General features: G+C 35.7%; 1 protein-coding gene and 2 long non-coding RNA genes across 3 annotated transcripts in view; 2 read left to right on the forward strand and 1 right to left on the reverse strand.

Annotated features, from left to right (window-relative positions):
• Nucleotides 1-2,433, forward strand: part of LOC101890117 (rabankyrin-5) — a 55,396-nt gene extending 52,963 nt beyond the window's left edge. Inside the window, exon 6 of the mRNA XM_059122838.1 lies at nt 2,064-2,433. Within this exon, the coding sequence (XP_058978821.1) occupies nt 2,064-2,202 (139 nt within the window). The 3' untranslated portion in view covers nt 2,203-2,433. The remainder of the gene's footprint in view (nt 1-2,063) is intronic.
• Nucleotides 2,434-2,478: 45 nt separating this feature from the next.
• LOC131802487 (uncharacterized) lies at nt 2,479-9,228 on the forward strand. Its single transcript, XR_009342229.1, has 2 exons — nt 2,479-2,723; nt 2,806-9,228. It is a non-coding gene; the product is annotated as an uncharacterized LOC131802487 (long non-coding RNA).
• Nucleotides 2,539-13,027, reverse strand: part of LOC131802486 (uncharacterized) — a 33,824-nt gene continuing 23,335 nt past the window's right edge. The window contains exon 2 of the long non-coding RNA XR_009342228.1: nt 2,539-2,939. This is a non-coding gene — a long non-coding RNA (uncharacterized LOC131802486). The remainder of the gene's footprint in view (nt 2,940-13,027) is intronic.

Here is a 13,027-nt window from a genome sequence, read left to right on the forward strand (position 1 = left end):
AGAATTTCCTTACCCTGGGGAGGGTGTTGAGAAACTAAGAAACATATCTGAAGTGGCCATTGAGAAGAGCGCAGGACTAAAAGGTTAAAGCGAAAGAAATCAAGGTTAACACATGGTCGAAATATATGGTCTCCATGGAAGGTTAGCTGAATACCAAGTTTAATGTCATAATAAATTATTGTCATTGAAATCGCAGATCAGAAGATAAACAAGTGCACAACTAGAACTGCAAGAACGTACAACTTTTTACTACGATAACCAATTTTCCTTTATAATCTCGAAAACAAAAAAAAATTAAAACTAGTAGCTTCTTGAATGTTCTGGAACAGAATAAAGGTGTAAACAAATTTTGACAATTCATCTGGTATTTAAAATTTGCAGGAACACCTGTTTATGCGCCATGCTCACCCGTATAGAGGGCGCGGTATTCTTTAACTTTTTTCAAAAAATCATTGAAAATTTGAAAAAAAAAAAAACAATATAAACGTTGAGTTGTTAAGGGTAAAGCTAAACATAGCGGTGTAGAGTATAATAAATCATATTACAACTTTTATCTTTTTCTTATTGGTATAATTTTTATTGTTTATTTTCATCAAAAAACAAATAAATTCAGTCAAAGCTAAATTTGTTCAACTCTAAAGTTTATGTTAAGTTACATAGTAGGCCTACTGGTGGCTTCAGAATATGCAGAATGAGCCACTCGACTTTCAAAACACATTTACTATTTTTTTCACGAATTATATTTGATTTCTGCGTTTTCTTCAATGTCATTAGTAAAGTGCACTCACATTTTATTGTGGAACAATATTCAACTGCCAATTATCCTGTAATTGTCGATATTTTTAATATTTTAGATTGAGTGACATCAGTATTGTTTTATTAATTTTTTTCGTTTGCAGTAACGGTTCTATTCTGTAAAAATGTAGATTAAATTTTTAATAAAAATATAATATACAACACAAGGCAAATACAATATTGAAAATTTATTCGATAAATTAACAACGACAATTTTTGTATTGTTTTTAAAAAGACGACCCTTACAATATTTCTATAAACTGTTATAGAATAGCACTGTTGTTAATTTTAAATAAAATGACAATAAAGGATGTCATCAATATTTTCAGAATAGACCTACAGTATATATTTTTACCAGAGGGCTGCAACGAGTATGAAAAAAATCAATCATACTCGGTTTCTTACATGATTTTTGTTGAAGCAGTAGTTTGGTTAATCTGAATGAAATCTGAATAGCATCGGACCGAATGGAAGAATATTGTGATAGTGCGACCGAACTTGTTGCAAGTAGAAACTACACTCTGTGTAGGTAAACGAAAAGATCGAAGTACCATTGATGTGTTTCTTTACTAAAATATTAAGTCACTGAAGTCTAACATACCAACAACCCACATAAAATTTTATTAAATATAATTTGTACCAATTTATTTTATGGGGACAGCTTTTAGTTATGAAATCCTTAGTAAAATTACAATCATGATTTCACTCAGATTCGAACATTTGTGTTTCAATCAAATCAAATCACTCACCTAACTAGGATTTATCAAACCGATCAGACTCATCATAGATGATCGCCCCCTTATGAACAATTCAACATAAGCTCGTAAACAAATAAGTCATGTGAGCTGTTTGATATCGATCACAAAGCTTCCATCAATTCATGTTCGCTCACAATTTTTTTGTTTCGCATGAGCAACTAGAAAAAGCACGTTACATCTGACCGACTGTTTGAGTTTGATTGTATTTCCACTAAGTGTGATCAAGCCTGCTCAATCAAACTCATTGCAGCCCTCTGATTTTTACCATTTTAGATATGAGAGATTTCAGCATTTTCACTTAAACACCTGGAACTCGAGGTCGAGTAGGTCGGCTGGCTCAATCGGCATTTTGACTATGCCGCATACTGGAAGGCATCTGGATAAAATTACAAAACACAGTTTCCATTGCCTATATATTAATTTGTCTATTTCATCTGATCAATCAATGTATTGTTCAAACGCTTTGACTTGTATAATATATCTAATGTAATGTATATTTGTCTTTTCAAGTCGACACTGTGGACGAGTTGTATGCTCAAAATGTTCTAATAACGATGTCCCCATTTTGAAGTTTGGCATTAATAAACCAGTACGTGTATGTGGAGTATGTTTTGATGTATTGCAAGGAGTGAATGGAAACCTGCCGTAGACAAGAATTCATATCATACTCTATGCATGGAAAAGAGAGAACATTTATTGATGCAACGTTGCGCTCAAATAATATTTGCTCGCAGTTCATTCCTCTTTGAATATAGGCATTTGTAATGTTGCATAATTTTAAGATAAACAATTTTAAACCAGCCGTCGGATATACTTTAATCGTACTTGTTATGCCTTTATATTATATATATCGCAAATAAATAAACATATTGTTTTTTTATTTTGTGCTCTTCTTTCATTTTTCTGTTTTATATATATATATATATATATATATATATATATATATATATATATATATATATATATATGTATATATATATATATATATATATATATATCAGCACGAACATTCCAAGCGTCATATTACACATGTCGATGAGACTGGACAACAATCAACATTCCCACACTCATTACTCGGCGGGTGGACTACGTCAGCACTTTAGAATTATTATGTGAAGCTAAAACCAAAATGCATTTTATAAAATTAGTTCGGTTTTTGATATTAACAAAGTAAGACGTGTTGCACTCCAACACGCACACCTTTTTTAAATAATAAAATAATTAATTAATTTATTAATTGGCGTCCGAACAGGGACCTCTTCCTGCATGCTTACACGTATTTGTCTGAGTCGATAGACAAGTAAGGACCAAGAGGTTACCCCCAAAGGAAGGTGTAATAAAAAACCGGCTCAACATCAGTGAAGGGAAAGGAGGCGCTCCAGTAGCCTAAAATAAAAAGAGAGGTGGCACGGGTTACCAGCGGCCTTGCCATTACATTAAGAAAAACAGAATATTGAAAAGAATATGAAATTGAATATGAAAAATAGTGAAGAAAATTGAAAAAAAGAATATTAAAAAAATAAATAAGAATATTAAATTGTAAAAAAAAATTATTATATCAAGAAAAATACGGAAAATAATGAAGAAAATAGAAAAATAGAATATTGAAAAAATATGAAATTGAATATGGAAAATAGTGAAGAAAATTGAAAAAAGAATATTAATAAATAAATAAGAATATGAAATTGTAAAAAAATTATTATATCAAGAAAAATACGGAAAATAATGAAGAAAATAGAAAAATAGAATGTCGAAAAGAATATGAAATTAAATACGGATAATAGTGAAGAAAATTGAAAAATAAATAAGAATATGAAATTGTTAAAAATTTGTTATATTTAGAAAAAACGGAAAATAGCGAAGAAAATAGAATCTTGAAAAATAAATAATAATATCAAATTGTAAAAAAAATTGTTGAATTAAGAAAAATACGGAAAATTGTGAAGAAAATAGGAAACTAGATTATTAAAAAACCCATAAGAATATGAAATTGTAAAAAATTGTTAAAAATAAAAGGAAATAATTTAAAAAAATTATTATTACAATTTAAAAAGAATCGACATTAAGAAATTGAAGAAACAAATTAAAACAAAATTACAATATTTAAAAATTCAAATTGAACTTGGGAAATGTTTATAAGGTAAGTGACGGCTTTTATTATTTGATTGCTATCTCATTATAACCCAAAATAACAAATCAATTCCCAAACTAAACTGAACAAGTGTTAAAGTTATTAACGAAGAATGCCAGGTGACAGCATTGTGGAAATATCTGAGATATTGAGTAAAACTCTATCCATGAGTCAATCGCAAGGCCTAGTACTAGTTCCAGTGGGTTATCGCAGGCGAGTTCGGCTCGTGGCGTAAATCCGTCGAAAGGGTACTTGGACTTTTCGATAGCATCAAAAATACTGGCAGGTATTACGCTATACTCCACACAATACGGAGTAAGATTGTCGGGGAACCAGATACTGCTCTCGACTCGTACAGGACACCTCTAGACTGGCCAAAAATAAGAAAATGCCTTATGATGCATTATTCAGATAGGCAAGACATTGGTACGCTCGAATACCAAATGGCTACAATGTGTCAGGGCCACAGAACGATATCAGAGTTTTATCAGGCAGTATATCAACATCTGTCCTTGATATTTGATAAGATAGCCTGCCTTGACCTGGACGAGAGTAGTCTCGTCTCGATGACAAACGCCCATAGGGATAAGGCGCTTGATACGTTCATCAGAGGCCTAAAGGGCAACTTGCCGAGATTATTAAGCATCAGAGAACCTACATCCTTGCCTCAGGCATTACACATCTGTCTGAAGCTAGATAATATGGCCTATCGCATGCAACATGCTCACGGACAGATACCCAAGCCGAATGCACGTGGTTATAATCAGACCTCTCATGCATTCACTGGCAGTAGATTTTTTCCTGAACTCGCACATGTGAGGGGCCATCAAAATGAACCTCCCATACCACCACGGGTAATGCAAAGACCAACGAATTGGCAGGTGGGCCAGCACCAACCCTGCCAACAATATTATGCGTTCAACAACAATGGGTTTCAGAGGACACAAGGATTGACCCATAATCAGCAACAGAATCCTGAACCAATGGATATTGATCGCTCTCTTCAGACAAAACAGATAAACTATTCTAACAGGCCGCCGATCAATAATAGTCTCAAATGAACTTATGGAGGCTCTTTCCAGGGCCCGCTAACAAAGCCTAGGGGAACTTCTACGTAAGAGCGGAAATACCCCCTACCAACAAGTAGAGAACCAACAACAGGATATCGAGACGGAACCGCTTGAAGCAGCTGTAGGAGGTATGCAGGATGTCAGCGAGTATTTTGAAAAAATAAATCACGAGTACGTCGATGAATCGGTACACTATTTTGGCGAAGAATATAGGGCATCGGAGAACCCAGCAGAAGACTATTCTGTCGAAGACCTTAATGCAGATCTTATTTTTTTGGTTAAACAGTTCCTCGTTGCCATACTTTAAGATTAAGACGAGGGATGGAGAGATACTTAAAATTCGTTTGGATACAGGCAGCAACAAAAACTATATTAGTCTATTTTAGCGGAAAAGCCTCAAAAAAATCTGGATATTTTTCGCGCAAAAACTATATCAGGGGAAGTGCAAATAACACATCATACCCTTGTTATTCTATTTGGTGATAAAACCCAACCTATAAAATTCTACCTTCTGCCAGGATTTCGAACTTTCGATGCAATTTTAGGCAACGATAATTTAAGAGAACTATCAGCAGTAATTCATACAGCAGACAATTACTTCGCTATTAAAAATGACATGAAGATACCAATATATCAATATGTCTCGCAGGACGTTAACAATCTCGAAATCAAAGGCGATCATCTTTCCGAACATCAAGCGACAACAATGAGGAAAATAATAAAATCCCACAAAAATCTTTTTGCAGACCCTGATGAAAAATTAACCTATACCACAAAGGTCATAGGCGAGATCCGCACAACCTCCGAGGCACCCATCTACACGAGAAACTATCCCTACCCAATGGCATTAAAAAAAGTAGTAGAGGAAGAAATAGATAAATTACTCAAAGATGGAATTATAAGACCATCTCGCTCCCCATATAATTCGCCTCTATGGGTGGTTCAAAAAAAGAGGACGCGTCGGGGAAAAGGAAATATAGAGTCGACCTGAAGAGCGGATTTCATCAAATTCATCTAAAGGCAAAGGATATCGAAAAAACGGCATTCTCGATAAATAATGGGAAATATGAAATCACGAGACTGCCGTTCGGCCTAAAAAATGCCCCAGCAATATTTCAGAGAGCATTGTATGATATTCTTAGAAATTTCATTGGAAGAACTTGCTACGTCTATATAGATGATATAATCATCTTTAGTAAGGACGAGGAATCGCACTGCAAACCTCTGAATGAAATCTTTAGCACACTTGCAGCGGCAAATATGAGAGTACAAGTGAATAAATGTGCGTTCTTTAAGACAAAGGTCGAATTTCTAGGGTTTTCAGTTTCCGCTGAAGGCATCAGTGCCATGCAGGACAAAATAGAAGCAATGCTTACCCATACAAACTTGATGCAGCACTTGGAGCCGTACTTAGCCAGGATGATAGACCAATAGCTTTTATTTAAAGAGTATTATCACAAACGGAAGAGAACTACGCTACAAATGAGAGGGAGATGCTAGCTATAGTGTGGGCTCTACATATCTTCAGAAATTATTTGTATGGAACCGCAAAAGTTATCTTTACTGATCATCAGCCTCTGACTTACGCTCTAAGCAATAAAAACACCAATATTAAAATGAAAAGATGGAGGGCGATCCTCGAAGAATACAACTACGAGATCAGATACAAACCAGGAAAGGCGAATATCGTGGCAGACGCTCTCACTAGAGCACCAATAACCAAAGTTCATTCGCTAACCGGTACCATTCACAGTCAAGACAGTTCCGGAGAAAATTTAGTACCTTGGGTAGAAGCCCCTATTAACGCATTTAAGAATCAACTTTTTTTCAGTGCGGGTAATGTCGCATCTTATCAGTTCCAAATAATATTCCCCGGTTATCACAGACACACCATTGTGGAAAGGGAATATGATCAGCAAACTTTGTTGACACTGTTGAAAAGATATTTAAATCCGTCTGTAAAGAATGCTATAAGTGCTCCATAGTTGGTATTGGGTAAAATACAGGAAATTTATCCACTGCATCTCGTCAATTATAAGGTTTCTTTTACACGAATATTTGTGGGAGACGTCATATCTGAGAGCGACCAAGAAAACATTATCATTGATACGCATAACAGAGCGCATAGAAACGCGGCGGAAAATAAAATGCAGATCTTGGAGAAGTGGTATTTTCCAGACATGTTTTCGAAAATAAAGAGGGTACTTAAACTTTGTTCAATATGCAAAAAGAATAAATATGACAGGCACCCTAACGATCCGATAATCAAATAAACTCCTATACACTGATACCCCGGACAGGTAATTCTCATCCATATTTTTTCAACACACAAAAAATTGGTACTGACTGCTTTGGACAAATTTTCGAAGTACGCACAAGTCAAAATTCTTTACGGAAAGTCTATCGAGGATATTAGAAAACCCCTCAGGGATCAATTATTTTTCTACGGAGTGCCGAAAACGGTCGTGATAGATAATGAAAAATCTTTGAATTCGGCTACTATTCTATTTATGATGAGGGACGAATTGAACATTGAAGTATTTACTACTCCTCCTTACTTTAGCGAAGCGAACGAATAAGTTGAAAGATTCCATTCCACCCTCGCAGAATTGCTCAGGTGTCTAAGGGCGGAGGGAGTATGTAGAATTTTTGAAGAACTCCTCGAAAAGTCGGTGAATGAATACAACCATTCAATTCATTCAACTGTCGAGAGGAAACCTGTGGATCTATTCTTTGGACGCACAGTTGACTTTTCTCCCGGTAGCTATGATAGAACCCGATATTCAAATATGGAGAAAATAAAAGAAAAACAGGAACGGAATCTAAGGTATCACAATAAAAGGAAACACGATATTAAGGAATATACACCGGGTCAGTTAGTTTTTGTTAGGGTCAATAAAAGACTAGGAACAAAACTCTCCGAGAGATTTAAGGAATAAATAGTAAGGGAAAATAGGAATTCAACAATAGTCACAAAAAGCCGGCGAATCGTCCATAAGAGGCATATAAGAAATTAACTCACACCTCTATGCACAAATTTTCATTTACAGATTATTGATCTTAACGGCGCTGTGTGCCGGAGAAATTCAGATACTGTATTACTCAAATTCAAAATTGGTAGCGATGCACTCAGGACTTGCAAAGGTTCAATCTGGCTCTTTCAAGATAATCCATACCATAAACCTAGAAAGCTATGACAAACTCATCGTGGAAATAGAAAGTAATATTGTTCAGAATACCAACTCAAATCACCCCCTCATCCCTTACCTAAAATACACCATATCCCAAATCAAATCCTACATATCCCGCCTCAAACCAAATAATAAGTTTGAAAGGTCACTAGACTTTTTCGGCAGCGCTTGGAAATGGCCCATCAAGATTATGACATAATTCAGAAAAAAAAAATAGAAATTTTATTGGAAAACAATAGCAATCAAATCATAATTATTCGCCTGTCACTTGAAAGAATTAATAAGCTTACCAATGCTACAAATGAAATAATTAAGATAATAAAAACAGAACAAAATCTCCATAATGAAAAAATACTTGAATTTAAAAACAAACTTGAATTTTTAAAAGAGGACATTGCCAATGTTGAATTCGCAATCCACCTAGCAAAAGCAAATATAGTAAACTCATTTATCCTTTCTACTTTTGAAATTGAGACCCTTAATAATATATTTAATATAAGCAATATACCATTCTCATCTACTGATGAACTGTTGCATTTTGGTGAAGTTAAGATAGCCATTAAAGGACACAGCATATTGTATATTCTTAGCATTCCAACTACAGACACCGGAAATTGCAATAAATTATTGATTAAAGCCGTAAAGAGAGGGACTATAGTAACTAAACTAGATTATGATTACGTATTAGATTGTAAGAATAAAATTTTTGTCCTAAAAGGTAAATGCAAGACATATAATAGTTTATCGATATGTAGTCCGGAAATGTATGAAGATATCAAAGAAACTACGTGCATCCCAAAGCTGTTATCAAGCCAACCCTCTAAATGTATCACAACCAACAACGAGCATATTACTACAATAGAGGAGATTGAGGACGACATATTCCAACCCAACCAAACTGTAAGCAGAACCCCGAGGATACAGATAAATAACCAGGATAGGAGCATTCACAGCCTGCCATTTTTCTGAGGTTCCATTCGAGACGTATGGAACTTAGAGGGGGAAGAATTAACACATTTCTCATTGCAACTGTTGCTACACGCGCATATTACCCAGCCACACCATCATTCCAAGCGTCATATTGCACATGTCGATGAGACCGGACAACAATCAACATTCCCACACACATCACTCAGCGCGTGGACTACGTCAGCACTTAAGAATTATTATTATGCTAAGCTAAAACCAAAATGCATTTTGTAAAATGTTTGATTCGGTTTTTGATATAAATAAAGTAAGACGTGTTGGACTCGCACGCACACCTTTTTTATAAAATAAAATAATTAATTATATATATATATATATATATATATATATATATATATATATAATTTTGTTTTTTTATTTATTAATTTTTTCCAATATTTCCAAACTCTTTGAGTTTTATCATCTACAAATTACCTAAAAACATATTAACATTACCACTGCTGTTTTTTTAAATGTTTGGAACCTAAACACGTAAAAAGACAATCGCTTACTTCCTCAGACGGTCCTCAATGAGAAGCCACCAACTTTCGCTGATTTTGCCTTCCGTCTCAGCTCGTTCGATGACCGCTACACGGAGATTGTCCGGGTATAAGGTTTGGGAATATTTCCTCTTCCTTGAATTCTGGCTCGAAGGTTGTGGGTTGGTGGTAGCAGACTTAGCCTTAGCAGACTTAGGGTCCACAGAAGCTGTTTGTACCGGCCTTGCCACTGTCTTTTTGCCAGCTACTGGCGCAGAATACGCAGTTGGCGGAGGAGGAAGTTTGCCCGTTGACGGTTTCTTTGCCTCGGGGTGTGGTTCCTCCCTTGACCGTCCTCTCTTCATCGTTACACGAGAAGAGGGTTTGGCCTCCTTTTATTCCTCCGCTTCTCTGCGTTACATATGGGGGGGCTACACTTGATTCCGTTGACGGTGCAACAGCCGAAGCTGTCTTACCATCTTCGGGAGTGGTGTTGCCCTCCACGAGCTCCTCGTCAGAGAGGGGTGAGTCATTCCCAAAACCAGAGGGCACACTCTCCTGGCTGAGCCTCAGAGTGGTCTTCTCTAGAAGGGCGGACAGCTGTTCGCTCTGTGGCTGTATGCTCTCGCATACCACGTCTCTGTATGTTTGCAGAGTCACGTCCCCGCCCGAAGTTAGGATCTTGTCCGTGGCCATGCTCTCGGTCGACACCTCCGAAGAGGTGGTTGAATTTTTGTCGATTGTTGTTGTTTTGTTGCTAAAATTATTCTCCATACGATATCTGGACAGTGGAGGTGACGAGGTCCGCCATGACATAGCCTCCATATCATGGTAAGGACTTGGCAACTAAGCCTGTTACTCGTCGAGGCGCCCAGGTATCGACGAGGACACGTTCTAATACAGTCCGTACCCTGACTGCAAACCTTGGAACACTGATGGGCACGGTTTACGTAACACCCCAGCATTAGGGAGTCCGTTCGGTGGACCAGGCCGTCGACTGGGTAGTTTAGGGGCGCCAGTGTCGCCTCATCGAGTCCAGGGAATACAGGCACTCGGATATTTGGTCCGAAACTCTCCCCCTAGAAACCACTGAGCTGTCCGCGACTGCTTATTTAATTCGCAGCTGCCCGATATATCTACCGTCCCACTATCCGCAACCCGTGGACGCGTCCGATAGCACTCAGCTATGCTTCCGCGAACGGCGGAGACCATGTTTAATAGTTTTTGTAAATTATAATCTACTGTAAACGTCTGTTGTAGACCCAACGCTGTATTTGCCTGCTGCATAAGATAACGAGCATGTAATAAAGATTTTATGACCCTCACAAGAGATATGCAGGCAAGACAATGTACGCAAGATGAGTCGCGTTGGTCTGTCACCAATTTATATGTATTCTTGAATAGAAAATAAGGGTTGCTAGATAGTGTGTAAGGTTAAGAATTATTTTGTAGGCTAGCACTTAAGATGGAATTGTGAAAAAATAAAGTCAGTGTCGAATCAAGCATCATACGAGCATTTTCATTCTTCTTTCAAACAACCCCCAAGAGAATATTGGTTGGGAACGTAGATTTAGGAAGTACATCTATATGAAATAAATTCTGAAAACATGAACAAATTATAAATAAAAGAAAGTAGCACGCGACCGAATATTTGTTGAATCGTCATTGAATTATACTATAATGAAAAATATGGACTTTATGAGGTCTACAAATTACAATTTAAATGGCAAATAAAATGAATTCCCATTTTACGGCAATGGGTGTAAAATAGCTATATTTTTGATTTGGCCTATATTTGTCATATTGAATTATAAGGGGTAGAAAAAAGTTTTCAATGTAGATCGATGTTTAGGAGTAGAGCCCATATAAAGGTAGCTCCTGATTTTACCATATTTCAAAGAATTTGGCAAAAAATGTATATTTGGGGTGGAAATCTTATACAAAAATTTCTATATATATATATATATATATATATATATATATATATATATATATATATTGGTCACCTTTGGTACGAATTATGGCCTTAAAACGGATGTTGCTCTGCGGTATATTGGCCCATTCCCGACGAAGCGCTTGTTGGAGGTGATCGATACTTTGGTATTTTTTAGTGCCAACCTTGCCAGTCCTGTTGGAATGTCTAACGAACTCATCGCGCAAAGCGGACTGGGCCAGCTAGTATATATATATATATATATATATATATATATATATATATATATATATATATATACATATATATATATATATATATATATATATATATATATATATATATATATATATATATACTAGCTGTCCCAGTCCGCTTTGCGCGATGAGTTCGTTAGACATTCCAACAGGACTGGCAAGGTTGGCACTAAAAATACCAAAGTATCGATCACCTCCAACAAGCGCTTCGTCGGGAATGGGCCAATATACCGCAGAGCAACATCCGTTTTAAGGCCATAATTCGTACCAAAGGTGACCAATGCGAACAAATCTAAATTTATTCTTAAATTTGAAATTTGAGAAAAATTAGCTGTTTAATATTTTAGATTATACAAAAATTACTAATACAATTCAATATTATGAAAATAAAAGCTGAATGTATTTTATATGTCATATATGTTTAGATGCGTTGCGAAATTGAAGAAAGTAGAAAGATGTGGGAACAGGTGGAAAAAGGACCAAATCTGAAGTGATAGTAATTTGTATTTAACCATTGAAATTTGAAATCCGCAAAATAGGGTATTTTAGTGGTTGCGTTGAATGGGTTATTATGCAAATAATTTAGCTGTTATTTCATCGTACCGAAAAATCAATGAATATAGGTGTAAAAACCAAATATTTTACAAAGTATGGCTGAGTGTTTAAAATCAGTTTTATTGATTTCGATTTTTTTAATGTGGTGCATGTGGTACACTACAATTTTTTAAAGCTCCGTTTGCGGAACACTATTTTTTTTAGTGCTCCGACTCCGGAACGCTATAATTTGTAAGTGTTTCGACTGCGGTACACGACGATTTTTTAGTATTCCGCCTGCGGTACACTACGATCATCGATGTGTTCCGGTACAGTATCACTAAAATATTTTTTTGTGGTAGTGTACTAATTTTTTTTTTTGTAAATACACCAGAGTTGCAAAAGACAGAACCATCAAAGATATACAAATCCCCTATATATTTACCAAAGATATCACAAAGATTTGAAGTCAGAAATGTATTACAAATATAAATACACAATAGCACATAGCTCACGTAACGCAACGAAATCGTAAATTCCAAAAATGGACCAACATAAGGTAGTGTACGAAATTGAATGTGGCGGTAGCAAGGAAGAACGTTGCGAATAAGTGTACAAAAAGAGATCGCAATAAGCAAACAAGTATCAGTGCAATAAAAACACTTGACGAAAGTAGTCACACTAATTGTTTGCAAGTAAACGTTTGTCTTTTTACGTGTCTAGGTTCCAAAAATTTAAAAAAAAACAGCAGTGATAATGTTAATATGTGGTTAATAAATAATATATATATATATATATATATATATATATATATATATATATATATATATATATACATATAGTCCACGGCCTGTTTGTCCGTGGTACTATTGCCCTAAAAAATTCTAAACTTGAAATTTTTGTATAAGATTTC

Source organism: Musca domestica, unplaced genomic scaffold (genome assembly GCF_030504385.1).
Source record: "Musca domestica strain aabys unplaced genomic scaffold, Musca_domestica.polishedcontigs.V.1.1 21, whole genome shotgun sequence".
Classification (NCBI taxonomy): domain Eukaryota; kingdom Metazoa; phylum Arthropoda; class Insecta; order Diptera; family Muscidae; genus Musca; species Musca domestica.